We start from the raw sequence: 27,820 nt of genomic DNA on the forward strand, positions 1-27,820 counted from the left end.
ATTTGCGCCCGACAATATCGTAATCGTCGTAGGAATAAATGAGCTAAATACATCTTTTTGTGCTTCATTATCTCACTGTTTTAATATATACTAAAACAACTATTCACCTCGGTGTGGGTGGCTAGATAAAGCGATGAGTATTTTTCCTCTCCGCTTCTTCGCGGTTCGTTTAATATTCACCACCAGCTACCGCCCACTTCGGTGAATAGTTGTTAATCAACAACTGACACATTCAGCCCAGTCGAACAATTGAGAATTTCTAAGACTATTAGCAGATTTATGTTTTTCCCAATCGTGACAATGACTTCAGTTGAAGCTTGTTGTTTGTCGTGGCATATGAACAACTAGATGGACATGGTCTGCAATCCCACCTACGTAAATTGTTATACTTTCATAGTGCGCGTAATGATGATTCGATTGATTTCGACCAAAAATGTGCCAGGTATCTGCGCTAGTTGGTAAACTCTAGGCGTCTCCATGGAAATCCCCTTGAATCCGCGGTATTTCTTAATTTCATAGAAGGAAAAACGCACAATGAAAGTTGCTGCGCACAAACGCGAGTAGACATTAACGGTTATATCTCTGAGTCCGAACAGGACAATATTTTCCCTTGCTCTCAGTTAGTACGTGTGCTACTATTGCTTAATTCAGCGGACCACATTTCACTGTACAGCCCACTAAATTCAAAATTATATTTGAATTGAAATTTTGATCCTCTTTTTGACCCCAGAGATATCCAAAACATCTTACTGATCTTGTTTTCTCGGTCCGTTTTGTAAGTTACGGAACTTCGTTTTTTCTGAGAGGTGAGAAGCATGGACAAGTCATCCGTAACGCGGATCTCAATCAGAATAGATGGTATGACAAATAAATCTCATTCTACAAGATTTTATTCAGTAAAAAGTGAGTAAACAAGCATAATCTATAAAAAGAGGCGTCAAGAGTAGAGCCTAACATCGCTCACATAACATCCTTTCACAGTTCAAGTCATTGTAATTCTCTCGAGGCTGAAGGCAAAATACCATGAAATAAGCAAAGAGTATTAGTATTACTATCTGTTTGACAATTATCTGTTTTACATATCAATCGTATAAATACTTGAGCCTAATAATTAAAAGTGCATAAAGCAGTTTTCAATGAAACGTCGAAATACCAAAACCAAAGCAGTCCCAGCGACCAATCAGAACAAAGGCTTACATGATCAATATCCTTAGCCAATGAGAACTGAAAGTGAAAACAAGCAAACTATTTGAAGCGCGGAAAAAACGCCGATGACAAAGTCCCGACTGTTTTTAGCTTGGAAGCTGATTGGTCGAGAGGAAGGCACGAGTTTTCTAAATCAGTCAAAGTGCAAAGTGCGTAGTGTAGCTAAGGGGGGTCTGTATTGACTGAGACCTTCCCCCGTCTTTGTGTGATAATTTTGTTCAGCCATATAAAAGTTTTAAACATGCCGGTTTACGTAGGCCGAAGAAAATCTGTGGCATAAATATTTTTAAGTGCTAGAACCTCCATTTGTCAGTTATTTGCCGTCCACGCGTAAATACGAGCCCCTTAATACACAAAGAGAGGCAGCGGTAGAAGCCACTTTATGTATGGGGCGCAGAGATTCGTAATTATAACCCCACCCCCTACCAGCCCCTCTCCCGAAAAAAACCGAGCCTCACCTACCCTGCTGACCAGTGTCTGTAGACAAGAAGAAACTTAAGATATTGCAAATTATTAAGAGAACATGTCATCTTGAACCTACTTATGATCAGCTAGTATCGCAACTACACTTGAGCAGTTTCAATCACTATAAAAGATTTATGCCATAGGGCTTGCTTGCTGGTATGCTAGTACTAAAACTCTACCATAAACTTATGTCTAGAGATAGGACAAAATATGCATACTAGGCCATAAAAATTACAAGATCGTTACTCTTTATACCTGATTCTCCCATGCAAACAAGTAATTATCACCAAAGAAGTTCTAATTGACTCATTAATCATTAGACACAAAATGTACTGCACAACAGTAGTCTAAAAAATAGGCATTGGATCCTAAAATCTCGAACTTTCCACGTGCCAAAACCTCCTCTGTAACTGCGCCATTTTTTAATTCTTTGTTGCTCTTCATGGACGCACGAAACTATATGGCATTAAAAAGAATGCCAACAAAAACAACCATAAATAAAACGATTAAAGAGGAGAATCTAGAATAATTCAGGTAAAGTATGCGTTCACAACCTTTAAAACGACTTCCATATTATCGCGTTTTCTCCTCGAAGCGAGCGAGATAATAGTTTGTGCGCCTTGAAAACGTTCACCAAAATTTTCCACTTTCTTAAATTACGTTTAATTCTGATTTTCAAGTGCAGTATGTGTTCACAACCTTCAAAAATATTTTTTTCCAATCTCGCACACTCTCCAAGGCCGGAGGTCACTGTAAATGTTTCTGTTCCCTGAAAGCTTATGCCTGAATTCTTCAATTTCTTTGTTCACAATTCATTTAGATCTTCTCCATTCTCAGTTTTATGTTTGGTCCTTCCTAATTTATCATTAGTTCCTTTTGGGGTTTTCGAATTTACGAGTAAATATTTTGTGGCTTTCTGTTTTAGAGACGCAAAATGAATTATGCCATTATAGAGTAGCTAAATATTTTCTTTCTGAAGAAAAGGAGACAAGGCCAAAGTAACCCGTTGGGTTGAGAAAAAAAGACGTCCAAAATAATGCGCAGTTACGCATGTAACACTTCGAATAAAAAGGACAAAGATTCAAGGTAACTCAATGGATGGAAAGTGATCGGAGAATTTCCGATTGTGTTTGACAGACTTTTTGCTGGAGTTCTTGTTGTTGTTCAGGTACATGCACATGAAAAGTTCGATCATTTTCTGTGGACCTCATTGCAACTAAATATAAGCAGATATATAATATCTAACGTACACCTCAACCAGTTCATGTAAACCGGTAAGACAGACTTGTTTCTCGACAGATGATCCTTTAATGTGATCCAGAAATCTCTGGCTGCGATCGGATTTTCAAGAAAGAGATCGTGGGAACAAATTGGGGTTTGTTAATGACAAAATAAGTATCAATTGTCCGAGGAGAAAGGCATCAGGATTTATAAAAAAACAAAACAAAAATAGAAAACTGATCAAACTTTCAATCAAAACCGAAAAACTGGAAAACTTCGGTTTTCAAACAAATTACCGCCCTAAATCTTGATCCTACAAGAGGTGAAATGACGAGACTACGAGAGAACCTGAAGCGAGTAAAAACAAAACAAAACAAGAAGGGAAAGGTCTCGTCTTTCAGAACTTCAAAGTATTTAGGGGCTGCGATCCTACAGCTCATAGTAAAGAGCTGAACAAGGACCTGAATTTCTTAAAGGATTCGCATAAAATTATCGGTGCAGCCAGAGATTAACGAATTTGCACATAACTAGGTAATCTACAAAGACAGGCTTCTGAACCTGCCATTTGTTTTACTACGCAGACGAAAAGGTCGACTGATGAACTCCTTGCTGCGGTGATCTCCAATTAGGACTACCACAACCACCAAACGGAAGTTATTTCGTCTCTCTGAGTCCACTGTAGACAGCTTGTACACAGGAACGCCATGCCTCGTTGGAGACTCGTACACAGAGTCCAAATCAACTGTGAAGTAATACTGTGGAGAAAATGTTCTTATAAGCAGGTCCGTGAAGTATTTTTTTAAAAAATCATGCAGAGGGTAGGGGTTACATGAATTTATGGATATACAAGAGGCAGATGACGTGAAGGATTTTTCTCAGTTTTAGCTGTTGGTTTATAATTGGCGATCCAAGGACTTCTCTATGCGAAGTGATATACTATGGTCCCTTTTTAGTGTGAAAGAGTTTAGCTTTGGCGACCCCTGAGCCTTCACAGCCTTTTTCTCTAACACGAATGTTAATTTGGTGGGCGAAAGATAGGATTCGTGGTAACCTAGATATGCCTTGTTCTCTGTTACTACCTCTACCGGCAACTTAAATGTTCAGGCACATACATAATGACAAACACTAGTTATTAAAACATTTCTGGATATCATTTCATATGCGCTTGAACAATAATCGAAAAACGACGTTTAAGCTACAACCCTGGGTGGTTTAACGATTTTCCCTTCGGATCCCCTTCCCAAGTTCCCCCCCCCACCCCTCCCCCCGCCCTGTTCGGCATGTACTCAAGCCTGGAGATCAGAACTCTCGTTTTACCCCTATGCTCAAGTCTTTGCAGAATTTATACCATTAACTTTGTACAAAATGGTCGCTATTAAAAACATGCCACACTTTCTAAAGATTAGCAAACCCGATTGACTTACCTCTGAATCCACTGCAAGGCCAGCGTACGCTTTATATGTAATTTACTTGGACACCAAGCGAAAACAATACTTACATCACTTCAGTGTCCCTGTACGTGACCTAACTTGCCATAACAACACATAAGTGCATGTGCAATGGGAAGGGAAGATTAATCAATGATCAATCTTCCCCCGCGTCTCAGTGAGATAGGCGTAAATATTTAGAGCATATTTAGAGCATAGACCATGAATTACTGCATTTAGCCCTTATGATTCATTTAATAGGTCTTACAGAGTCCTCTCAAGAATATCGTAGTTAAAGCTCGAGGTATCGAAACTAAATCATTCAAAATCAAAGATTACACAAGAAAGCCAAAATAACGTAGAGATCATTATGTCGTACGCTATCACCCCCTTCCTCCCCCCCCCCCCACACACACACACACACACACACACACACACACACACACACACACACACACACACAACCTCCACAACAATTTGATAAATTGTGACTGTCACCAGTAAACTTTAAGCAGTCGTCTCACGTTAACTTTTTCTTTACCTTATTTGGAAAGTAAGGTCCTGGCTGGGGCTTGAGGTACACTCTACCGCATTTATCTCCAACAAGAAGTGCAGCATTAGGAGTTCTCTCGACGTAAACCTCAATGGCCTGCACCTGATGTCCTCGAGTGAGCACGCGCACTTTGATTTTTCCTTTCACAACTCGTTGTCTAGATTGACGGTTGACACGGGACTGCGTCTTGTGGTAGACATGCTTCAGATCAGGAAAGTCCACCCTGATCTCTACATCCTGTCCTTCCAGCCCCAGATTCTCAAATATGGTCTGACAGTGGCTGGTGGGAGACTGAGGTTCCGAAAAGCTCGCGCCAAATTCTAAGAAGGATTCCTTATCTTGGTCATCTAAACAAATAAGAATAAAAATAGGCAGTTTATGACCGCATGTATCTATGGGATTATTTATAGTTGATTGACTTGTGTTGGCTAATTTTTATCGAAGACTAGTTTCTTACATAGGGGGAGCAGATATTATTAAATGGAATGACCCAGTTGTAACCAGAAGCAATTAATCGTATAAATACAGCATGTTTACCCATTGACACCTGAACCGCCCGTAACCGCCCGAACCGCGCGATTGGCTCGCGCGAAAACGCTTTTCCTTCTACCTCCTTCAGGATTGCGTGAACGAGGTAAGCTTGTTTATGTATTTGCATTTTTTGTATCGGTTTGGTTGAATAGGAACGTTCCATTTTTATTCCGTTCCCTTATGGATGAGTATCCTCGGCAGACAACTAGTAGGAATCCGTTTTCAGAGGGACCGACAATGATGATGGTGTAGGAAAAGTTTTTTTTTTTTTCCCGACATAAAAGCGAGTTGGTAGAAATCTGCTCATCCATAGGGTGAAATACGAATAAGAATGGAACGTCCCTATTCAAACAAACTAATACAAAAAATGCAAAAACATAAACAAGCTTACCTCGTTCACGCAGTCCTGAACGATGGAATCTACTTCGTATTCGTTTAGTCGTTTTATGCCATATTTAGCATAAAACAATCGCACGTTTCTTTCTGAAAAGCCTCTTGTTACTTCTGGAAAGTTTTGTGAGAGAATTTTACTGACATGTTTGAACGTTTTATTGTCTTCAATGAGATTCCTTATTAAAGTGATATTGCTTTCCATATATTCCGCCATATTTGTCTCTTGACTAGTGGGTCAGTCAATTCAAGCAAAACAAATGGTGCTAAAGGTTGACATCTGTCAATCAGTAGAATTCAAAACGGCTTTCAAATATAGTTTGAAAACGCCGTTTAAAGGTACCTTTTTCGCGCCTATGAGAACATCGCTTCCAACCGCAAAAAAGGTACCATTTTTGCTCTTTTGATAGGAACGTTTCTAAACCGCAATAAAGGTACCTTTTTCGCGCTTTTGAAGAGATCGCTTCAAATTGTAAAAAAGGTACCTTTTTCGCGCTTTAAAATTTTGTTTAATAAAGTGAGAAATGGATGAAAAGCAATCAGTGAAAGGTTCCGGCAATTCTGCTTTTTTACAAAAAGATCAACTCTCCTAATTGAAAAGAGCAGAAAAATTAACTTTCTGCATTTATTTTTCATAGAACAACATGCAAAATTGTTACCTTTTTCGTTAAATGCTAGTCGATTAGGTGAAAAGTTAAAAAAAGGTACCTTTTTAGAGAAAAAAAGGCGGGTATTTTAAGCTTTCGAGTGGAAATTATTTATCGTCGATATTGTCCGCTTCTCATCCATTCTCGCACTTATGAGAACATCGCTTCCAACCGCAAAAAAGGTACCTTTTTTGCTCTTTTGATAGGAACGTTTCTAAACTGCAAAAAAGGTAACTTTTTCGAGCTTTTGAAGAGATCGCTTCAATTTGAAAAAAAGGTCCCTTTTTCGCGCTTTAAAGTTTTGTTTAATAAAGTGAGAAATGGATGAAAAGCGGACTATATTGACGTTAAAGTATTTCCACTCGAAAGCTTAACAACAACAATTAAACATTTATATAGCGCAAACTACTATATAGATAATCAGTCGCGCTTTACAATCAGTTAAGATGAGATCGGACCTCAGAATTCATCAGGCGCAATATGCAGCCACTTTAGTCCATGTATTGATCTCACTTTCCCTCCCCAATTCACCCTAGATTAGACACTACACAAAGATAGACCACAACACCGAGCACTACGTGCCCTACTCTTTTCGAGGAGTGTGTGGGTTCTTTAACGTCCCACAATTTTTATCACGTATAGGGGCTTGTGAGACGGGACCTCCATTTATCGTCCCTATCCGAGAAGACTAGAAAGTCTAACTATTTGTAGATATTATTACAAAGGCTGCACTTTCTTCTCAGTTATTTAAAGACCCTGAGTGTTGGTCCGGTCGGAGTCGAACTCTCGACCTCCCGCACAACAGTCCAGCGCTATACCAATTGAGCTAACCGGGAGGCGGTTAGCTCAATTGGCTAAAAAAAAAAGCTTAAAAATGGTACTTTTTTTTAACTTTTCACCTAATCGACTAGCATTAACAAAGAGGTAACAATTTTGCATGTTGTTCTATGAAAAATAAATGCAGAAAGTTAATTTTTCTGCTCTTTTCAATTAGGAGAGTTGATCTTTTTGTAAAAAAGCAGAATTGCCGGAACCTTTCACTGATTAAAAGCGGACAATATTGACGTTAAAATATTTCCACTCGAAAGCTTAAAATACCCGCCTTTTTTTCTCTAAAAAGGTAGCTTTTTTCAACTTTTCACCTAATCGACTAGCATTATTCATTCCATTCATTCATTCTTTCTTTTATTCACACTTATTCTACTAAAAATACAACAACGAGAAAGAGAAAAAGTAGAAAAAAAAAAGAAGAGTGTTCTAACTATACATGAATTTACACAAAGCAGTGGAAAGAGTGTGCAGTAGCCAAAGGAGCCAAGCTTTCGAGTTGGCCACTACCACAGAGCAGTTACAGATGGGTGAAAGTTAAATACACTTAAGGAGACAACACATATACTAAATAGTTAAAATAGTAAAATAGAGCTCTATGATAGGTTAAAGTTGTTCAAGATGTCTGCCTGCCAAGTAGGAAGAGTTTATATTCTTTTTTAAAGCTTTTGGCAGGGAGACACTTTATTTTAATAGGTATCGTTTGCCAGATCTGTGACGCCACCACACTAAATCTTGCTAGACCATAATTGGTTCTAGAGAATGGTCTGTACAAGTTTTGATTAGTGGCATACCTAGTAGAGTAATTATGGACAGCTGAAGCTGGTTGGACTAGATCATAGAAGACTGGAGGTATATTCTTTTTTTGATATTGAATTTTATGCACAAGAGAGCCAATTTTTAATTTAAAAATATTCTCTAATCTTAAGATTTCTAATAGTGTGAAATATGATGTAGAACTTTCTCATTTGCTAGCAAAGAAGATGCTGTGGATACCGTTGTTTTGACTTATTTTGATTTTATTTAACCTAGTTTGGTATGTAGTTCCCTAGCACATCAATCCATATGTTAGATATGGATATATAAGAGTATAGTACAGTTGTTTGAGTGTGCTCACAGGTAAATAATGTCTAAGCTTAGATAGAATTCCGATGTTTTTTGTTATTTTATTGTTTATGTGCTGGAGCTGAGCATCCTATTTTAAATGTTCATCAATAAAAACCCCCAAATATTTCATCTGAGATTTTTGTTTTATATTGCAAGCTGTTATTTTGATATTTGTTCTCTTTTTAAGTGAAGTAATAATCATATAATTAGTCTTCTTGAAATTAATTGACAGCATATTTGCTGCACAGTATTTCAAGACCTTTCTAAGTTCTTCATCAATAACTGATTGGAGCTGCTCAGGGTCTTTTGAAGAATAAAACATATTTGTATCCTCTGCAAAAATCCTAAAAGTTAATTTCTCTGAAGACCTAGGCAAATCGTTAATATACAATAGAAACAGCAACGGACCTAGTGTGGAGCCTTGGGGTACACTGCATGTAATAGTTTTCAGGCTAGATTCTGTATTGCCAACTTTGACATATTGCTTACGATTAGTTATATAGCTCGAAAACCATGCATGGGGGACTCCTCGGATCCTATATTTGTATAATTTTCCGAAGAGAATATGATGGTTAATTGTGTCAAAGGCCTTAGAAAAGTCTAAGAATATACCACATGTAACTTGTTGACTGTCAATTGCTGACTTCAAGTTCTCTACAGATTCGAGAATTGCATATTCCGTGGAATATCCCTTTCGAAAGCCAAATTGATAGTGAAAAAGTAGACATTCTTTTTCTAAATAGGACACAAGCTGGTCATATACTAGTCTTTCCAGTACTTTACTGAAGGGAGAACTAACTGCTATTGGTCTATTGGGTTATTTTTGATATCTTAAAGGCTTCAGGAAACTCCCCTGATGATATTGACTCATTGTAGATCTCAGTGAAGGGTGCAGAGAGCTGTTCAGCTGCAAGTTTGATAAGCTTATTAGGAACAGTGAGTGATGCCTTATTTTCTTTTAGCCCAGCAAACAATGTAAATACTTGTGCTAGGGTTACTGGAGCAAGGTAGAAGCTGTTTGATGGTGTAGATTCTATGTATTACAAAGGGTCTGTATGATCAGGCTTAATTTTCTGTGCTAAAGTTGGCCCAATGTTGACAAAGAAATCACTGAACAATTCAGCAATGTCCTTTTCTTGTGAATAAGTCCTGTTATTATGAGTAATTTTTGTAGGGAAAGTTTGACCTCTAGTTTTCCTTTTAACAAGAGTACCGATAAGTTTCCAAGTTTGTTTAAGATTATCATTGTACTTTGAGAATTGCATGCTATAATAGTCTGTCTTACTTTTATTCTTAAGATGTGAGAGAATAGCTGCATAATGTTTATATTCCCTTTTTAACAAAAAAGTAACAATTTTGCATGTTGTTCTATGAAAAATAAATGCAGTAAGTTAATTTTTCTGCTCTTTTCAATTAGGAGAGTTGATCTTTTTGTAAAAAAGCAGAATTGCCGGAACCTTTCGCTGATTCATACTTTACAACTATTTAAACTTTCTCAATGCTTTTCTCGCTCGAGGTCTTTCTTTAGTAAGCAGGCATGGTAGTTTGCAACTTACTTTTTGTTTCTTAGATGTGTCCTTGTAATGCCTGGATTGTTGTGGGTTGTTATTTTGTTGCCGTTGTACTGAGTGAATTTGCATTTACAGTTAGTAAAATCGGGTCCTATTTCACAGTGAAATGTTGTACTAGGGAATGGAAGAAACCGTTACTTTAACCGGTACACTGCGGCAAGAGATTGGCCCTATCTTTTCGCAACCTCCACTTATTTCATTTAGCCGCGACAAATATATAGGCGATTTTTTGGTCAGAAGTTCATTACAAACTAATGACCAACCCGGCACTTTTAAATGCGCTCGCGCACGATGCAAAACTTGTCCCTTCATTCACAACGCTGAGAAAATATCGGGACCCAAGCGATCCATTAAGATCACCGATCACTTTAAGTGTACCTCCGCCAACGTTATCTATTGCATAACTTGCACTTATTGCAAAAAGTTATACATCGACGAAACAGGAAGACGACTAGGTGACCGATTCCGAGAACACCTTCGCGACGTGGAAAGGAATGACAAGGACGCATCTAAACCAGTCGCTAGACACTTTAATTTACCTAATCATTCTAAACAACAATGTATTCAAGAAGTACTGTTTAACAGTAGATTTTGTGTCAAATCGTAGTACTTTCAAAATTTTCAACATAACGCTACGCAATTTCTTGCAGCCGGTGAAGTCAACTAAACGACGATCTAAGCATGATGAATTTTACCGCAGGGGCTTTGTACACGTAAGAAATTCGACGTTTTTCGCCTATAACAGCAAATCAAGAACTATTTTGAATAAAAATGTCGTTCCGAAATATCTCTTGGTCATTTTCGTCTTGCTTCCTCTTAATAGAAACCATGAAAAAAAATTTCTTCACACACAGACAAATTTGCATAATCCACTTTGAAATTTGACCGCATGTCTATTTGCATCCATGCGAAAATACTTAGCGATTTTTATCTTTCATCTTGATTTTTGAGTAAAAAATCAATCGCGGAACGAATAATCGCAGCAGTGCGACAGAAAAAATCCTTTGGGAGGCAAGATATTTTCCTTGCGAAGCAAATAATCATAGCAATAAGACACAAAACCAGCAGGGGACAAAAAACTGCGATCACGATCGCCGACGCGAGATACGAAAACATGTCGGGCGATATCGGAGAGGACCGAACTGAATTCCGTGCATTATCCGAAGATTGTTATCGTTGCGGACATACGTATGGACTTGCACTCTGGATAGCATGGGATCTACGACTCCACAGAAGTAGTGTTAGAAATCATAATAATCGTGAAAAACTCTTTGCGTGATATGACTAGCATGGTGTGATTAGCCGGATCTACCACGGACAGCTTTGTCTTCGTTTTGATAAATAAGTAACTTCCATGTTTAGGAGAATTTCACTCTCTTAGATCAAAACTGCGGCAAGTAACACCAATCCTACGGAATAAACTCGAAATATCCACAATGTATTGGGTTGTGAGTCAGCAGTGTTTTTAATCGTACCTCGTAGCAAATTAACATGCAGAGCAGGCGTAATTTTGGCGAGCGAGTACTCAGTATTTTCTTAGCGAAAATTACGGCTGTCATCTCTGATTTTAATGCAGGCGGAAGGCTGGGGAGAGAAAGAAATTTGTACCGAGGGGGTGAGTGACAGTGAAAAAATTTAAGGAGGGCGCGAACATTACGGGTCTTTTCGTCCGTTCCCGCCCCTTCCCCCTTCCGTAGCCTCTCACTCAAAATAAAAGATGGCCGGTTGAATAAACGATCTTGCGCTTCCTAACGTTAACTCGCCCGATTATCGATTATCATTATTCTCAGGAAGAATTGTCGGGGAAAAAAATCGAGAATATAACCAGTGCTGATCTGGTGCCGAATAAATTTGGAATCATCCTACTCACTGTAGGAATTGCGATAATTTAAAGCTGTTTCCATCGGAACGCTCGCTATTAAGGACATTAAGCATCATGACATTTAACACACTTCTCATCAAATAAATCAGAACTGGTGTCCATACTCAATTCGGAATAAATTTTACTACCCTTCGAAATAAAGAAGCAAGCTTTGAGTCACGCATCATTCATCATACTGGTAACAATCCTACCGAAGAGGATATGTAGATATTACAAATTTCACGCACTTAGTAACCCGACCAAACTGCTGTTAAAAGCTTAAATGGTTTCAAATTACTGGCGCGCGAAGGCAAAGTACTTGGGCGACCAGAGTGATTTTTCAAATTGCGTCTTGTGGGTCACAATAAAATACTTTGTGGGTCAGAGTTTAACACGTAAGGTAAAAATTATTTTATCTTACAAAAACCATGATGGTTCTTGTAAAAAGCCTTATCAGTCTCTCGCTGAGCAAAAATACCTTGAACTCGAGTAAAACTCGAAAATTTCATTGTGAGAAATAGAAAAACCTAGAAGGGTCGTTCAAAAACCTGGTAGGACTACGGATGACGAAGAATGTGACAGATTGAAACGGATTTCAGATGGAAAAACTTACAATAGGTGGTTTGTTACTTCATCGCCGCCATGTTGGTGGACGTAAACAATAGATATCTCATTAACTTCTTTTGTTCGTCCACCAGCATTTGTTACTTTCACCATTATTACCTGTGTCTCTAGAGATTGGTTGCAAACCACCTATTTGCTGCCTAATCACAAACCGTGACAGAGTGACGCGGAAATTGTTCACAACCAAAAATGATTGCGTGAGCCAGCAACCCTGTCACGTGACTTTTAACTTCCTGTCGCGCTGAAACGAAAATCAGTGAAGCGTAGAAACAAATTTTTAACCTCTCAGTCCCTTTCCCAAGTAGGGTTGAATCACGAAGAAAGTTTCTTCTCGATAAATGCGTTTGACCCTATTTCAGTTAGACCGAAACTGTCAAAAAATCAATTCCACGATTTTGGCTGTGGCTTTCATTCCGCTTGATCTCTGACCTGCCGCGGTTAACTCTTCAGCAGCAGCCAAGAAAACTCAATTTATGATTTCGTAATAAATTTTTGTCCATCTTCCTGGCGCGCGCAGTCGTAAATCCCAAGATATAAAATAAAACCGATGCTACCGTAAATAAACTGAATTTCTCTTCGCCTTCCCATCCCCGTTGTGAATCAAGAAACTGATATGACAGCTTGGGAGCTCGATAATTGCATATTAATGCAGTTTCATGTTTTCATCAGGATAGTGCGCTTTACACACATTCGTGTGATGTGAAAGAACAGTTCATGCTGCACTTACCCTCTTCACTGACAGGTAAATTGGCCATTAGCAGGTCCCTCAGTATCGAGGAATTCAACAAACTTAAGAACTTGCTGTCTTTCTCCGCTTCTGCAGAAGCCGCAAAACAATCCAGGCTTTTTACTTCAGGTCTATCCATTGCTCGCCGGTAAAGGCGTAAATATATATATTTTTTTCAACTTAACCTTGAACTCAAGGATGAAAATCTGGATTTACCAAGAAGTTCTAATAGTTCGCCATCGACTCCAGTAACGCGCCTACAGTGTATGATCTAATCAGTTTACAGTCCCTTCCGTGTACGAATTCTTCAAGTTTGACTCCCATATATTTGCTGTCAGCTAATGAAACAACTTAGAAAAAATGTCACGGATGGAAACCACGCGCGATCTTGAGATCCAACCCCAGTTCAAAACACCGATAATTGATTGACACCTGTTACATATAATTGCCTCTTAAACGAATGATTGGTCCGTTTGCCCAAAGAATAAACGGCGTTCTTTTCAATAATAGTTCAGACTAGCTTCAAAAGGTAATGAATTAAGTGACAAGCATCACTCGATAAATGTAGTTCTTGTTACCAGGGCGATTTAAGGGGGTTCCCCAGCTTAACTCTTCCGTTCAAAATGTTCGCGGGCTCACATGAATATCAGATGATAGTTACTGTCATGCTTCAAATACCTTGAATAATAAGAGACTAGCGTGAAGACGATATCAGACGCTTCTTTTCTTTTATAACTCAAAACACTGACTGCCAAAAAAAAAAAACAGCCTTTCAACAAAAATTCTAAAATACAAATGGGATTTTTTTGTTGCAATATTTAACAGGCATCCACTGGCGTGACACTAATGAATGTCACGGTTAATGAATCAGATGTAAATAAATCACTCGCATTTTACCGGCTAAAAGAATAAACATGAAACCTTAATGTGTGTTATACCTTTTTCATCTTTCATATGATTTGTCGTCGATCAAAACGAAATCATACAAACATGGAAAATAATGAAAATGTGGTTGGCTTGAGAAAGCGAGTAAAACCACATCAAGCGGGCTATTTTTATTTCAACTTCCTGTTTCAGCTGTTTACATCAACTCGAACAAAGCCGCAGCGCTTAAATGGGGTCAGTAGGTCATCTTTGTCGCTTCAAAGTTGAATTTCTAGTTGGGAGGGTAGGGTGGGGTAAGAAATGCGAATGGGACAAGTCAATAAACTCTAATTAGAGCTTTCGCTCATAAAGATAAACGAGAATTCAAGCCATTTTCCGAAACTATGCTCCTATCTATTTTTTTATCGGTTGATCCGTTCATTCATATTTGTTTTGTTCTGATTTTTGGCCAAGAGAAGTGTGTCTCAGGAAAGCAAATTTCCACACAGACGTAAGTTAATTACCGACCCTTGGTTTTTTTTTTAACTCTTAGTTATTAAAGCCGCCTTGGTTGCTAAATTCTATCGTTATCGATCACCAGTGTTTTAACAAATGGCGATGAATGCGAAGTCAAAGTCAAAATCTTTTACTTACTTTCAATATTCAACGTTCGAACGATTGAAAATAATCCCGAATTGGTTCGGTTAATTCTCGTGGGCGTTCGTTCCGCACGACTACAAACAAACCCCACGACTGGGATTATGTTAGCAGTTGTCTTACTAATGTCCTCTTCTTGGACAGTGCTGTAGGTTGCGTGTTCTCCTTTTTTTCCTTTGAATTTCCTTCAGGCCAAAGCATCTGGTGGAGGAAATAGCTGGTTAGAAAGTAAGGACTTGAGGTATGTCCAGTGCATCAAAAGCTGTTTGAGTTGGCAAAATTTAATTTAATCTTTCGTGGGGAATTGTTTAAAAGTATAATGTTTATGTCAGGAGTGGAATTCGAACCCACGCCTACAAGAATAGACTGCGACCTGAACGCAGCGCCTTAGACCGCTCGGCCATCCTGACACCCACAACACATTAATCTTCGTGGCGCAAGCCAAAAATTGTACTTGCAGAAAACAAGAACTGACTTCCTTGGTTATAGCGGAACTTCTCTTTGGAACGATCTTCCTGAGGATATTCGCACTACAAAATCTCTACGCATCTTCAAGAGAAGAAGGTGTAGTCTGATCGTCCGGGTGAGTGTAGTCCTGGGAAGGACTGTTGTCGGTGGTAGTGACTGACGTTTCGACAACCTGTGCGGAAGTCATCATCAGAGTCAAGTGGTGGAGGAAATAGCTGGTTAGAAAGTAAGGACTTGAGGTATGTCCAGTGCATCAAAAGCTGTTTGAGATGGCAAAATTTAATTTAATCTTTCGTGGGGAATTGTTTAAAAGTATAATGTTTATGTCAGGAGTGGGATTCGAACCCACGCCTACAAGAATAGACTGCGACCTGAACGCAGCGCCTTAGACCGCTCGGCCATCCTGACACCCATCCTTGACTCTGATGATGACTTCCGCACAGGTTGCCGAAACGTCAGTCACTACCACCGACAACAGTCCTCAGGACTACACTCACCCGGACGATCAGACTACACCTTCACATGTTACCCCCGGGTTCAAACCATTTACTGCTTCAAGAGAAGAATTGATAAATGACTCTCTGTATTGGGCTCCCACACGGCAAATATGTAAACCAGTTAATAGAAAGTTTTACTTAAGATGAATTTCTTCTTTGTTTTCTATTGCCATAATGATATTTTTACCGTGTTTTAAATAAAGATTTCACACTTTCCCATTAAAATTCCTTGGGCAACGGGGTGGGAAGGGTGGTTTAATCAAAACTGAGCAAGCTGCAAGGGGAAAGAAGTGCATGACTGTTTCATTCGATTCGATTCGCATTGAGAGAAACTGATTGAAATTAAATGCTTGAATAAAACAAAAAATAAGATTAACTCCTGCCCCTTCCGGCCTCTTCAAATTGATGGTGCAACATGCAACAGTTCGATAATGTTTTCTTGTGTGATAGAAAACATAACCAATGGTCCTATTATTTTCTCTTCATGTGAATCAATTGTAATTCAATAAGGACTATGCTGAAGAACCTTCGAAGTCCGTTTGCACATTTCAAGTATAATATAACAAGTTCTTCGATGTCTCATCCTTCTTAGTTGATTATGCATTCCATAGTCTTGCGAACTTGCTTGAACCCAAAGAAAAATAAACCTTATTTTCATATCGCTGGCAGCGCCCGAGGGCAATATGAAGCGAATCTTGAATTGCCCGCTCGGGATTGGCTGCTTTGATCTCACGAAAGAAAAAAAAAAGTGCGTGGGGCGGACTTGGGGTTCATAACTTTTGAACAATGTCGGCGATGAAGTCAGAAAAAAAGTGGCAGAAGACAGTCAAATCAAAGAAAACTTAAACAATCCTTAGAGGGTTATTGTACCACAAACACGGTTGGCTTTCTTTCTCGACTCTCGAAATAGCCAAGTTCATTTTTTGCGTTTCCATGTTTAGACCTCGACTTCGTCTCGGTCCATAAAAACGCAAAAAGAGAATTCAGCCAATACTCAGCCATGCTGACAGACCAAGCTTGGTCGATAACACGTATATAAAAAGCTTATTTTTGACAAAGCAGTATTCATTAACTCAAAATGAGTGATAAGTTACTGTATGCAAAAATATATAGATCTTGTTAGACGTTTTGTTGTGTAGTATCGCTGAGTATTTTTACAAGTTGAGCCGTATTTTGACGAAGCCGTAGGGCGAGTCAAAATACAAATACGAGTAAAAAATACTCAGCGATACTACACAACAAAACGTTCAATAAGTTATTTATTATCCAACACGCCAAATTGTTATTTCTGAATCAGAGCGGTCGATTCGCGGATATTTATTTACGAGGAGTGCGTGACAGAAGAATGCGAAGCAGAATTGGGGACGGAGTTGGCGCGTTGTCGTGTTGCTGTTTCTGTTTCTTCTATAAATGAAGAAATTTCCTTGTACATTTGTCAGCCATTCCGACTCTTCGTCGTCGGAAATATGATTCAAATTGTCCGCCTTTTTCTTTTGCGTAACTTCAATCCAATTCTTCGCATGCGCGATGCGAGAAAACCGGTCTAACCGGTTCTCTGGAGTACAAATATCGCGTGATATTTGTACCCGTCTATGGTGTTATTCGTACTCTGTCGAGTATAGTTGGATAATAAGAAGCAATACGCACGATTTGACTGAATTTAATCATAAGTTACTAAGAAAGCTAACTTGGCTATTACAGATATCTGAAAAAGATGGGACCGTCGTGCCATCAAATTGAAGGGGAAAGGGGGGGAGTTGATTCAGAGGATCATTCAGAGGATCTAACTTCGATCCAGTTCTCTCATTATATCTCTAGTGAAACACTGTCGTGCATTTCGGTCCGGCCCCGTAGGCCTTACTCAGCTTAACTCCCCTCCCGCCCCCGGCCCCCACCTTATCATGTCATTTCAAAATACTTTTACATAGTCATGGAGGTCAGGATGGCCGAGCGGTCTAAGGCGCTGCGTTCAGGTCGCAGTCTACTCTTGTAGGCGTGGGTTCGAATCCCACTCCTGACAAACACTTATCATTTTTACAATTCACACCGATGTTTCAAATTCAATTTTGCCAACTCGTAAAAATTTCCATCAGTAAAGCAATTGAAGGCGTACGAGAAATGATCGATTACTTATTGTTGATCGTAAAGACAATCAAGAAAGGGGGGGAGGGGGGGAAGGGAAGGGGGAAAGGGGGAAGGGGGAAAGGGGGAAGGGGGAAAGGGGGAAGGGGGAAAGGGGGAAGGGGGAGGGGGGAAGGGGGGTAAGGGGGGAGATAATCGCTTTCCAGAGCAGCTGCTGGATTTACTGACTGACCATTTGAAACATGGGCTGAATATTTAAGATAAGCAAAGAGAGGATGCAAAATATTCATGCCAAGGGTTGTGTTGGTCGAAAAGTGGTTGAAAATATCAATTGTAGAAATATTCATTAACAGACTTAACAGAATTATTCATTATCCCAACATAACTTCGACATAAAACGATAAAATGGAACTAAAACGACGGGTCTATGGAGAATTATGCTCTTCAAAGGGCAATTAAAAACATTTACTTCTTACCGCGTCTTGAGGTTGTAAAGAGTAGCTCAACTGTTCGGAAATTTTCTCCAAATTAAATTGGCGTTAACTTCGACCTTAAAGCACCGCCATTTTGAAATCAACTTAGTAACCTGGCCGCAGACCCTAGGTGGCGGGAATCGTGCCCGGTTCACCACCGGCCGCGGCTCCTGCTAGAATATTTTAGAAGTTTGGAGGAAAATTACCCTCGTGCGTGGGCGCTTGTTCAAGGAAATACTGTAAACAGGAGTGTGCACCTTTCTGTAGACAATTCTTTCCCCTGTTAAATGCTTGGCATGATTTCCTAAAGCTAAAATAAATCCAAAAACTTTCTTCATTTAACCAGGGAGCACCTACGTACATCAGCAATCCGTGTGGAATTAGCCCATTCTTACTATAAATACACTTATCTGCTGGAGTTTTCTATTCCTTGAAATTGTTTTTCCAGCAGTGACGTACCAACAGTCAGGGAAGAAATTCGCCAATCTCATAGGCTAGCTAAGGATTCTCCTTGCTCCTTTGTCTCTATAATTCTCAGGATAATTCCCACACGTGACATAGATGTGAACACAAGAACGTGGACCTTCCGACCTCGTAAATGGAACAGGGGCAGATACCAAAGCAGTCCTTTTATCCAATGCAGATCCACTTTTTCAAGTGAACGGTTGGCTGGTTGCTTTTTCGGATAGCTCAATTTTTACATGAACTTCACTCACGTCTGTTATTTACCATTCTTAGAATTTCATTACTCTTCGGTCAGATGACGTCATGATCACATGCCACAACAGCACCATGTTGTTCGATTTACACTTCAGTGAAGAATATCCCGGTCTCTACAAATGCTTTGAATTAGCGGCCACAAATGATTAACAAACTGCTCCCCGCAGAACTCAACTACTTTGAAATGTCTCATGCCTCGCCACAGAAATAAAGGCAACTTATAAAACGGGTAGTAAAAAAATTAGAAGTGGCAAGGTAATTCATGATGGCGAATCGAAATAAATCGACGCACAAAAGAGTGAACACCCGAAAAAGCAGAAGTGAATGAAATGCACTGAAAAAAACCCACAGGCAACACAAAGGAGGGAAAAATTGGGAAACACGGAGGAGTCTTCGAGAGAGGGAGTATAGTAGGCATCACCCTGGAAAACCGCAAAGACCGTGCGTTGAAAAGTACAACTTCAACTGGCCAGAGAGGGCGGAAAGACAGGAGGCACATGACTTGACCAGGGGCTGGTGAACATCAACGGTGCGATTAAAGGGAATCTGCTGTAATCGAATGCACTAAGAAAAAGAGGAAATAAAGAAGAAAGAAACTCAGGCAGCCTGAAGGGGGGGAGGGGGGGGATTGGAAAAACACAGAGGAGCCTTTAAGAGAGGGAGCGGGCGACGCTAAGTATGGCCAAGGAGGGCGGAAAGAGAACGAGACTCAAATCGTAATCATGAACTTTCAAGGCACAATAAAGGGAATTCACTGGACTGGAATAACTGCAAGGATAAATGATAGACTCAGTTAACAAGGAGGAGGAAAAAACTGGGAAAGCAGAGAGGTGTCTGAGAGAAGGAGTGGGTAACTCCCGAGAAAACTGCTGAGAATGGGCATTAAAATGTACGCCTTTATGATAAATTTGATTAGGAAGAGCGGAAAGAGAACGAGAAACATGATTGTGAGCGTCTGGGGCTCTATTAAAATGAATTTACCAGAATAATGGAATACACTGAAAAAAAAAAAAACTCAGGAAAAACGGAGAGAGAAAAACTGGGAAAGTAGAGAGGAGTCTTCGAGAGAGGGGAACGCCTAGGAAACCCGCTAGATTTGTGCATCGAAATGTACGACTTTTCATAATCAGGGAGAGCAGGAAAACAACGAGTGACATGATTCAAATCATGGTAATGAACGTACGAGACACAATTAAAAGGGAAAGCCCTGGAAAAAAATAGGAGAGACATTGGTCTAACGGATAACAAGGGAGAAGGCAGTTGGATCGTAAAGAGAATCACGCACAAGCTAACACTGTTTGGAAATCAGCAAACAAGGGAACCACAGGTTATCAGCATGTACTCATGAAGGTACTGGTGGACACATACTGAAAAGTATGAACTCCGCGCCAAATAAACTACAACACTAGCACGTCGTGATCGGTGTTGTTAATGTGTTCACGCTGATTCTTCTATTTAAGCGAGACATGCACGTACAAAAATCTGAATTTGTTTACACATAGTCCACAATAAAATTGTTATAGTATTTGTTTTATTTTTCAAATATTTCTGTGTTACTAACTTTATTTATGAAATACTACTAGTTTAGCCTTTTAAATTGTTACAATTCAACTATTCTTATCTCAAATCATTAAAACATCTTTTAATGACATTGTGTGACACTTACAGTGTGCTAGTCTTTCAGTCTTGTTTCTGAAAACACCCTCGTCAATGTGATAACAAAGTACCCAAGGAGGTTTTAACAACTCAGTAATTCAGTAGCACAGATGACAATAATATATACACGCACGGTATTCTCGCAGGAATCTAAGAAATGTTCAATCTAGATTAATTTTATCACTGCAAACAGTTCTTTTTTTTTTCTAAATTAGACCTGGTGAAAACATTTTCTTTGTCTTGCGCTAACGGTGAAAAGACGTAGAATCACCTTTCTCTACTTTTTACCGAGTTTAAAGTTTACCATCTTTTTCATTCTTTTACGCAAATCAGAAATTTTAAAAGCCACAACTCCACTGAAGCTTAACTTAGGTGTAATGGATTTAAACACTTCATTGTTTGAGTTTGTAGCTTTCGTTGGAGAGAGGTCGATGAAAAAACAATTGTTACGATATATATACAACTTTTTACATAGTTACTTACATTTGAAAAAATCGTAATAGTAAGGGATGAACAGAGAAAAATTAGTGTATCGGTCTACATGTATACTTTTCATCACCGTGTAAAGTTAATCTATCTTCTTTTAAAAAAATTTAAACATACTGATACACCATCTTTGTCAAAGTACAGTTTTCTTTAAAGGAACTTATGACAAGATTATTTGACTATCTTAGAACATAAAGTAGGTGTAAACTCGGTAAGGAGGAGGCAGGTACAAAAAAAGGGGGAATTATGGACCAACAAGGAGAAAAAGAGATGTATAAAGAAGCAGATAAAAACTTTGAATTGAATTTTGTGAGTTCCACCCTTCTTGTTTCGGCTATTTATGGAAGTCAGAATTAATGTGGGTGTTAGGGTTAATGTGGGTGTTAGTAAGGAGAGACCTTACAGCTTCTCTTACTTTTAAGCAAAAAAGCTTCGCTGTAAAATGGTTGACTTTTACGTCCGTTAGCGTAGACAATGTAAGCTAACAACCAAAAGCGGTTGCGTCTTTCCGAGTCCACTGTGGATAGCTTGTATACTGGAGAGCCAGTGATTGGATTGTGGTACACAGAGTCCAGGTCAACAGAGAAGTATTGATCTTGCCTTTGGTAGTTCTTCACAGAAGAAAAAGAAGAAGAAAGGATCATTAAACTAAGTACATGTAAACCAAACTACACAACACTAATTGTTAAACTTAACAACAGACTTACACAGGCGCCCCAATAAATTTTTCCAAGAAGTAAGAGAGGGGAAAGAATCCTTATTTTTATGCCCACGGTTCCTCCAGACTTTACTTAAGGAGACCGCGAGCTTGATCGCGAAAAACTTACGAGTAAGAATCAAAATTAGAAAAGGCTATATGCTCCTTGTCTTAATTATAAATGCAATAGCTTATAGCTTAATCACTCAATGGTACAGAGCAAGAAGCACTAGTAATGTCCCACAGGTTGTTGATTTAATAATTTTTACAACTGAACAGTGAAAATGAAAGCTAAAGGCTGGCTTTATATGTTTACCAGGTTCAATCAAACAAGGTCAATGTACAATAATAGGGCATGTTTTAACCCTCAACCTTGCTTACTTGATACAGCTTGTTGGAATTGAAATTGTGTACATGTATTCCAATATGACCACAATAGTCAGCCATGACATAACACACCTGAGTATTCACTAATACAACAGAATAAATACTTACATCAGAATACATGAGGTTTTCCATCTTCAGTTTGAGTGGCACTCTGCCGTTGCTGTCTCCACAGAGAACAGCAGCCTTAGGCAGCCTCTCTACGTACACTTCTACTTTGGAGATTGGGGTATCGGTCGTGACTCTCAAGTTGATTGTGGCCCCTTGGACACGCTGTTTCGATTTCTTGTTCTTTCGGCATTGTACTTTCTCGTAGCACTTCTGCACGTTAAAAAAGACCACCTCTTCCGCATTGTTTGTCTGTATGCGTTGGAGAGGAGGGGGCATCTCAGTGTAACGAGGTGGCTGTGAGCATGCTGCCCAGTTCAAGAAGCCAGTGGTTGGTAAGTCGCTGTACCTTTCGCAATCTTTGGACTTGGGTATTTGGAATGGTTTGATGTCCCTGAATGCATCCAGATCGTAGTCTACGAATGAAATGAGCCATTCATCGGTTAAGAATGTAAAGAAGAAAATTCTTCATTTGTCTCAGGTCATGAGGCCATTCTATAAACCTTCAATACGAATAGTCAAGAATAATAATCCTGTAATTGATGTACAGATGAGTTAGAAATTGCTGAGGAATTTTGCAAAATTGAAGGATGAAAAGTACACGCCACGACAGGGTTTATGCGTTGTAGCTCAAAGTGAATTTCGGGTTTAAAAGATTTTCAGCTGGAGCTGTTCACTCTTTCATCCTCAAACGAAGAAAGCTTTGAATAACAAATTAGTTAACCTAAGACTCACGGGAGTCATCAGAACAATTTTTCTACGAGAATGTAAATTAAATGCACATTAAATAGATATACTCAACTATAGACAAAGCAATAAAGTGTGGTGACCTAGACAGCGAGCGTACCGTGCCATCCAGACCTACTGGCGTTTTTCTTAATACTGAGAAATGTCATACGGTTCCCTTAAAAAGTTTCCCTGTCACGAGCAAGAGCTGTCTACTCAACCAACAGACAACTCCTGTAAGTTTACAAGGAAAAGATACATCAATGCTCCTTTGTCTACCCAGTGAGGCACCTTTCGACGAATGCCACCAGCATAGAATATTAACGTTAGTAACGCGAATGACAGGAAGTCTAAAAAAAAGTCATTTGTGACCATTGTTAGATTAACGGGAAAAACTACTGGGTCACTTCCTGTCAGTTCTGGACTGATCTTCATTATTGGGCTAAAAAATCTTCTAAATTCATTATAAAAAGCACTGAAGGCTTTTCATAAGTGATACAATAAAATTTTTTTAATTTCCATGCAAAGAGCGCCAGTTAGAATTGAAAAAAAGGCTGAAACTCGGTGCTCAAAGAAGAGAGGAAGTCGATTCGACCGGAAGCTTTGTCACGATTGTTATGTCACAGTTTCCGGGGAGTACAATGAATACAAAGTGACATCAACGCTACAGGAAGAAGTATCCGAACCAAGGCAAAATGAAATGGCCATAGGACACATTGTTATTAAATAATTCTATGAACAAGCTATTCTGTGTAAAATACTTGAGCAGTGTATTGCAGCTATTTGCTGAAAAGCAATCGGACTAAAATGAAAGAGATTTTGGTTAGTTCAATCAGACGTGTTTCTCGGAAAGTAGGCGGTTACAACAGGCAAGTAATTCATAAAATGATGCAAACTGTGCATAATGTAGAAAAATGGGAAACAAGGGACGAGATAATTCATGGAAAATGATATGGAACAATGGTAATTTCCTAATGACTGCTTGAACCCTCCGTTGTATTGGCCTAAATCAGATATAGGCCACTTAAATTGTGATTAAATATCATCAACGACAGGATGTTTATATTTTACCGAGCTTCAGCCGTCTAGATTAGAAATTATCCACAATCTAAAATGCCTTTTCTACTGCGAACACTTATCCAATCTTACGCTCTGCACAAATAATCTTAAATTATTTCACTGATTGTGAACGGCTCCTTCGTTAACTTCTTTCTTCTTCAAACCTTAATTAATTATCAGTCGAAGAGTGTATCCTCGACTTAGTCGTCGTTTTGCATAAAAAAATCCAATAGAGAGTAACATAAATAAAAACGTCCATGTTTTAGATGGTGGTAAGAAAAATATGGGGAGAGAATTACTATTTTTTCGTCTCAGCACTAGCGTGCGACAAATAAAAGCGGCTAAATTTCCATTAAGAATTAAACCTCAAACCTTCGGATTCCGCGTTCCGATATTCAAATCGACTCAGCCACAGACGACTCGAAGTTAAACTGGGCCATAATTAAGTTCGTATGGGAAACGCACCCTGTATACTGCTAATATAAGCAACGTCGATTTCAGCGTCGTGTGAGCGGCTTTAGTTTTCAAACTGAAAGTAACACTTGATCAAGCTTTTACGCCCCAAAATACTCAAAATTACCTCCATAACTAGCATTATCTTTCATTTCTGCTGCTCTCGCACTGATCGGTTGTGCAACTGAATAGAAGAATCGACACAGACTAAATTTTCAAAAAAAATCTTCAGCTGTGGGCAGAACCACTCAGCAGAATGCCTTCGCGTCGCCGGTCTGAATTATTCTGAGTTAAATTATTCAAGCGTGGAACGTGACGAATAAACATCTCAATGAGTAAAATCAGTCACCATCGTTTTAAATAACGGCCAAATTTATCTCTGCCTGTTTACAAGCCAGATACGTCAGGGATAGCTGGGCTTAATAGAAAAAAAAAAAAAAAAAAGCCTACCTCATTTCAACTCAACTGAGGTGACGAATCATTTCGAGGCGATCCTCGTCTCTCGGCAGCCAAAGAGTGCGCGAAGGCCGATCTTAAGATAATTTTTCTACAATTTAAATCTGTCACACACAATAGAGTCGTTGAGATAAATATATAAAGAAGGAGTGATACAATCTTAGACTCCATCTGCAAGCGTTTGAGTGCGTATTGTAAGTCGTCGTCAGGAAGTGGCAAAGCTGACTTGGAATAACAATAGGTCAGCAAACGAGGAAGACGATGAAGAGGGTTTAACGTTGTTATCCATTAAATATTGACAATTGCTTCTACTCTGAGACACAATTTAATTCTTATGAAAATTTCCTTTTTCACTAAGCCTATAGCAAATTCGCGATAACCCACTCAGAGACCCACAAAAAAACTGTTTCGTATCTTAAACAAAGTGGTAGCTCAGTTTGCGGGACTGATATCTAGTTTATTTTTGTCAGAGTTCCTGTTAAGCACGGAAGGAAAACTTCCTTCAGCAAATGGGTCGCAAAAGAGTTTCGTTATACATTTGTTTCAGTATTAGAACAGTATTATGTATATCATTTAATGCGCATGGGGAATCAATTAGAGCGAAAGAGGATTTCCTTTCTTCCTTCAGCAGATACGTTTCACAGTTTTCAACAGTTTTTAAAATAAAGCGATGACGCATCTGTGCAGAAATAAAATTTGACTATCGCAAAGAACGATAATTTATTCCGATTTTAAAGAGACCTTTGATCTGAAAAAATATAAACGCAATCTATACTGAAACTGAAGATTATTGAAACCCTCAAAGCTTCTTTCCTTTTCAACAACTATTTACTTCATCTTTCCAAATAATGTTTTCTCCGCTTATTCTTTTCTACATCATTAACAAGGTCATTCTCTCTTCTCACTGCTCCAAATTACGCGGTAGTTTAGTTAAGGGAATCTGGTTTTTCATAGGTAGCTTTTTTTTGTCCACTCTTGTCATCCTTTTGTGGGCAAGTAGTGGTACCATGTGGGTTGCTTTTTCCTTTCTAAACTTCACTTTCTCTTCTTCACCGAAAAGTGGCCCTTTGCTCTTTCATTACCAAACTTGACGTTTTATTTTGAACCCTCCATTCTTAAATTCTTGAATCAATTTCCTCTCTGATTTTCCATTGACAAGACAGAACGGTGCGTGTAACCATATTTGTTATCAGTACGCATCACAGGAGAGATGCTCTTCTTAACCCTTGTTAGACAAACTCAAGTAGCTCTTATTAAGCAAGGGAAACTTAACGTGATGTGAATACAAAAATTACGGACTGATAGCCTCTTTTCTCAGAAAATTGAGGGAAAAGCACACCCATAGGATATGACGTATTGGAACAGGAAACACCGCACGCAAATCTACCTAGAACTCGGAAGAGATCAACTCTTGAGTAAACAAAAACCCGGAGAGACCAGGACAAATTTTTGTTAACGGTTTAACAAGAAAATGCTAAGATCCTTTGGGCACTTAGTTGCTAAACAATTATGAAAAATGAGGTCCAATCTCTGAAAAAAGAAAAACGAGAAAAATCGGTTCCACAAACGAAGTCTTTATTGTCTGACAGCGTTCTTAAGAATTCAGTTTGACAGTGTTGGTCAAAGTTTCATTTACGTTTGCCATCATTATTGTGTGGTCTATCTGAAAGCCAAACTTCTTGACAAATGGTTCAGAAGATTTTAGCTAAAGCCGTACATGAAAAAAAAAAAACCTTTGTAGCGTGCTGAGCAAAGTTCTCTTTCAGATTTCGTGGGATATCCTTAATAGCTGCGATGCAAACAAGCGGAAAACAGCGAAACTCAATACCAGTTGTTCGTTCACTGTGTAATGTTATATGAGAATCACGTCTTCGTCAAAAACGTTTGGTGGTAAACGCTTGAACGATCGATAATTTTGAACCATCGATGACGAACTGGCTGTAAAGGAGTCTTAAAATCTATCATGGATAGGCAAGCTAAAAAGCACTGTATGATTTTACTAAACTTTCTTCAAGCCACCCAAAGATTTATCGTGCCACAGAAACATTTCCTTTAAAGGAAACGTTTTCATAGAGCACCAAATTAAGAAAAAAAAAAAAACATAAACCCTAATATCATTGACCTACTGACAAAAAAAAGTGGCCAATTTTCAAGTTGGTAGGAAAATTTTTTCCCTATTTTGTATCTTTTTTTATTAAAAAAAAAAAAAGCTGATCACAACGATACACAAACCATGACTCCAAAAAAAATAACAGCAAAACTGCAGTAATTCTCGGCTTATCTATTTTCACTTAAGACATGGTAAAAAATGCTGGCAACCAGGTTTTGCTCAGTCCAACGCCAAATTAAATATATTTAATTTTCTCTGTTGTTGAAAAAAGTAGTAATTGTAAATTATCAACTTACTGCTGCTATTCATTTACACTTACCATGGATGAAATATCTTTCCAGCTCTGCAAAGCTGAGAAAACCACCAAAGCATCCATCTTCTATCTCCATTTTTGTAGTATATATATATATTTTTTCAGCAAACTATGCTAGAACGTCCGAATCAGATGCTCGGCTAACAGCCTTCAGAATTATGCTATTCACACTGTTTAAGTATGTGACAGGCCTAAATTGAAGAATTTCAGCGACTATGGAAGAAAGAAAATCTGTGAGTCGACAGTAGTTTTCTCTGAAGCTTGCGACAGCCTTGAGTCGTCGAATCAGTGATGGAGTTGGAGCGAAGATCTCTACCTAATTTATATACTTGACTGACAATTTGATTGACAGCTTATTTTGATATGTGATCAGTGAAGCAGGAAGCGAAAAATTTGAATGAGTCGCCACGTGTCACTCATGTAACATTAAGAAAAAAATGTGCTGTATACCTA

General features: G+C 38.8%; 2 protein-coding genes, 1 long non-coding RNA gene and 3 other non-coding genes across 10 annotated transcripts; 2 read left to right on the top strand and 4 right to left on the bottom strand.

Annotated features, from left to right (window-relative positions):
• Nucleotides 1–872: 872 nt before the first annotated feature.
• On the bottom strand, nt 873–13,695 carry LOC148732731 (uncharacterized). The gene is made up of 3 exons (XM_088758099.1): nt 13,159–13,695; nt 4,861–5,219; nt 873–3,647 (listed from the first exon to the last, which is right to left on the bottom strand). The coding sequence occupies exons 1-3, from the start codon at nt 13,295–13,297 to the stop codon at nt 3,429–3,431; spliced, it is 717 nt and encodes a 238-aa protein (XP_088614225.1). The 5' UTR covers nt 13,298–13,695; the 3' UTR covers nt 873–3,428.
• A 704-nt stretch (nt 13,696–14,399) lies between these two features.
• On the top strand, nt 14,400–20,578 carry LOC148732732 (uncharacterized). 2 transcript variants are annotated; one of them, XR_016000433.1, is made up of 3 exons: nt 14,400–14,533; nt 14,871–14,920; nt 18,738–20,578. It is a non-coding gene; the product is annotated as an uncharacterized LOC148732732 (long non-coding RNA). The 2 variants fall into 2 exon arrangements; XR_016000432.1 differs by lacking the exon at nt 14,400–14,533 and having other exon boundaries at nt 14,825–14,920.
• Nucleotides 15,006–15,089, bottom strand: Trnal-cag (transfer RNA leucine (anticodon CAG)). Its single transcript has one exon. It is a non-coding gene; the product is annotated as a tRNA-Leu (tRNA).
• Trnal-cag (transfer RNA leucine (anticodon CAG)) lies at nt 15,472–15,555 on the bottom strand. Its single transcript has one exon. It is a non-coding gene; the product is annotated as a tRNA-Leu (tRNA).
• On the top strand, nt 17,581–17,664 carry Trnal-cag (transfer RNA leucine (anticodon CAG)). Its single transcript has one exon. It is a non-coding gene; the product is annotated as a tRNA-Leu (tRNA).
• LOC111332729 (uncharacterized) lies at nt 20,434–27,670 on the bottom strand. Of its 4 annotated transcripts, none has more exons than XM_022938143.2 (3): nt 27,374–27,670; nt 22,254–22,666; nt 20,434–21,672 (listed from the first exon to the last, which is right to left on the bottom strand). In XM_022938143.2, the coding sequence occupies exons 1-3, from the start codon at nt 27,441–27,443 to the stop codon at nt 21,445–21,447; spliced, it is 711 nt and encodes a 236-aa protein (XP_022793878.2). In that variant the 5' UTR covers nt 27,444–27,670; the 3' UTR covers nt 20,434–21,444. The 4 variants fall into 4 exon arrangements, with proteins under 4 accessions (XP_022793878.2, XP_022793881.2, XP_022793879.2 ...); XM_022938146.2 differs by lacking the exon at nt 27,374–27,670 and adding an exon at nt 24,616–24,762; XM_022938144.2 differs by lacking the exon at nt 27,374–27,670 and adding an exon at nt 23,098–23,296.
• Nucleotides 27,671–27,820: the final 150 nt, after the last annotated feature.

Source organism: Stylophora pistillata, chromosome 4 (assembly GCF_964205215.1).
Source record: "Stylophora pistillata chromosome 4, jaStyPist1.2, whole genome shotgun sequence".
Taxonomy (NCBI): Eukaryota; Metazoa; Cnidaria; class Anthozoa; order Scleractinia; family Pocilloporidae; genus Stylophora; species Stylophora pistillata.

Coding starts and splice junctions, on each gene's coding strand:
- LOC148732731 (XM_088758099.1), bottom strand. CDS start 13,297: ATGGATAGACCTGAAGTAAAAAGCCTGGATTGTTTTGCGGCTTCTGCA. Junction 5,220..13,158: donor TTTACCTGTCAGTGAAGAGG/GTAAGTGCAGCA, acceptor TTATTTGTTTAG/ATGACCAAGATAAGGAATCC. Junction 3,648..4,860: donor GACCTTACTTTCCAAATAAG/GTAAAGAAAAAG, acceptor TTTTCTCCACAG/TATTACTTCACAGTTGATTT.
- LOC111332729 (XM_022938143.2), bottom strand. CDS start 27,443: ATGGAGATAGAAGATGGATGCTTTGGTGGTTTTCTCAGCTTTGCAGAG. Junction 22,667..27,373: donor GGAAAGATATTTCATCCATG/GTAAGTGTAAAT, acceptor TTTCATTCGTAG/ACTACGATCTGGATGCATTC. Junction 21,673..22,253: donor AAAACCTCATGTATTCTGAT/GTAAGTATTTAT, acceptor TCTTCTGTGAAG/AACTACCAAAGGCAAGATCA.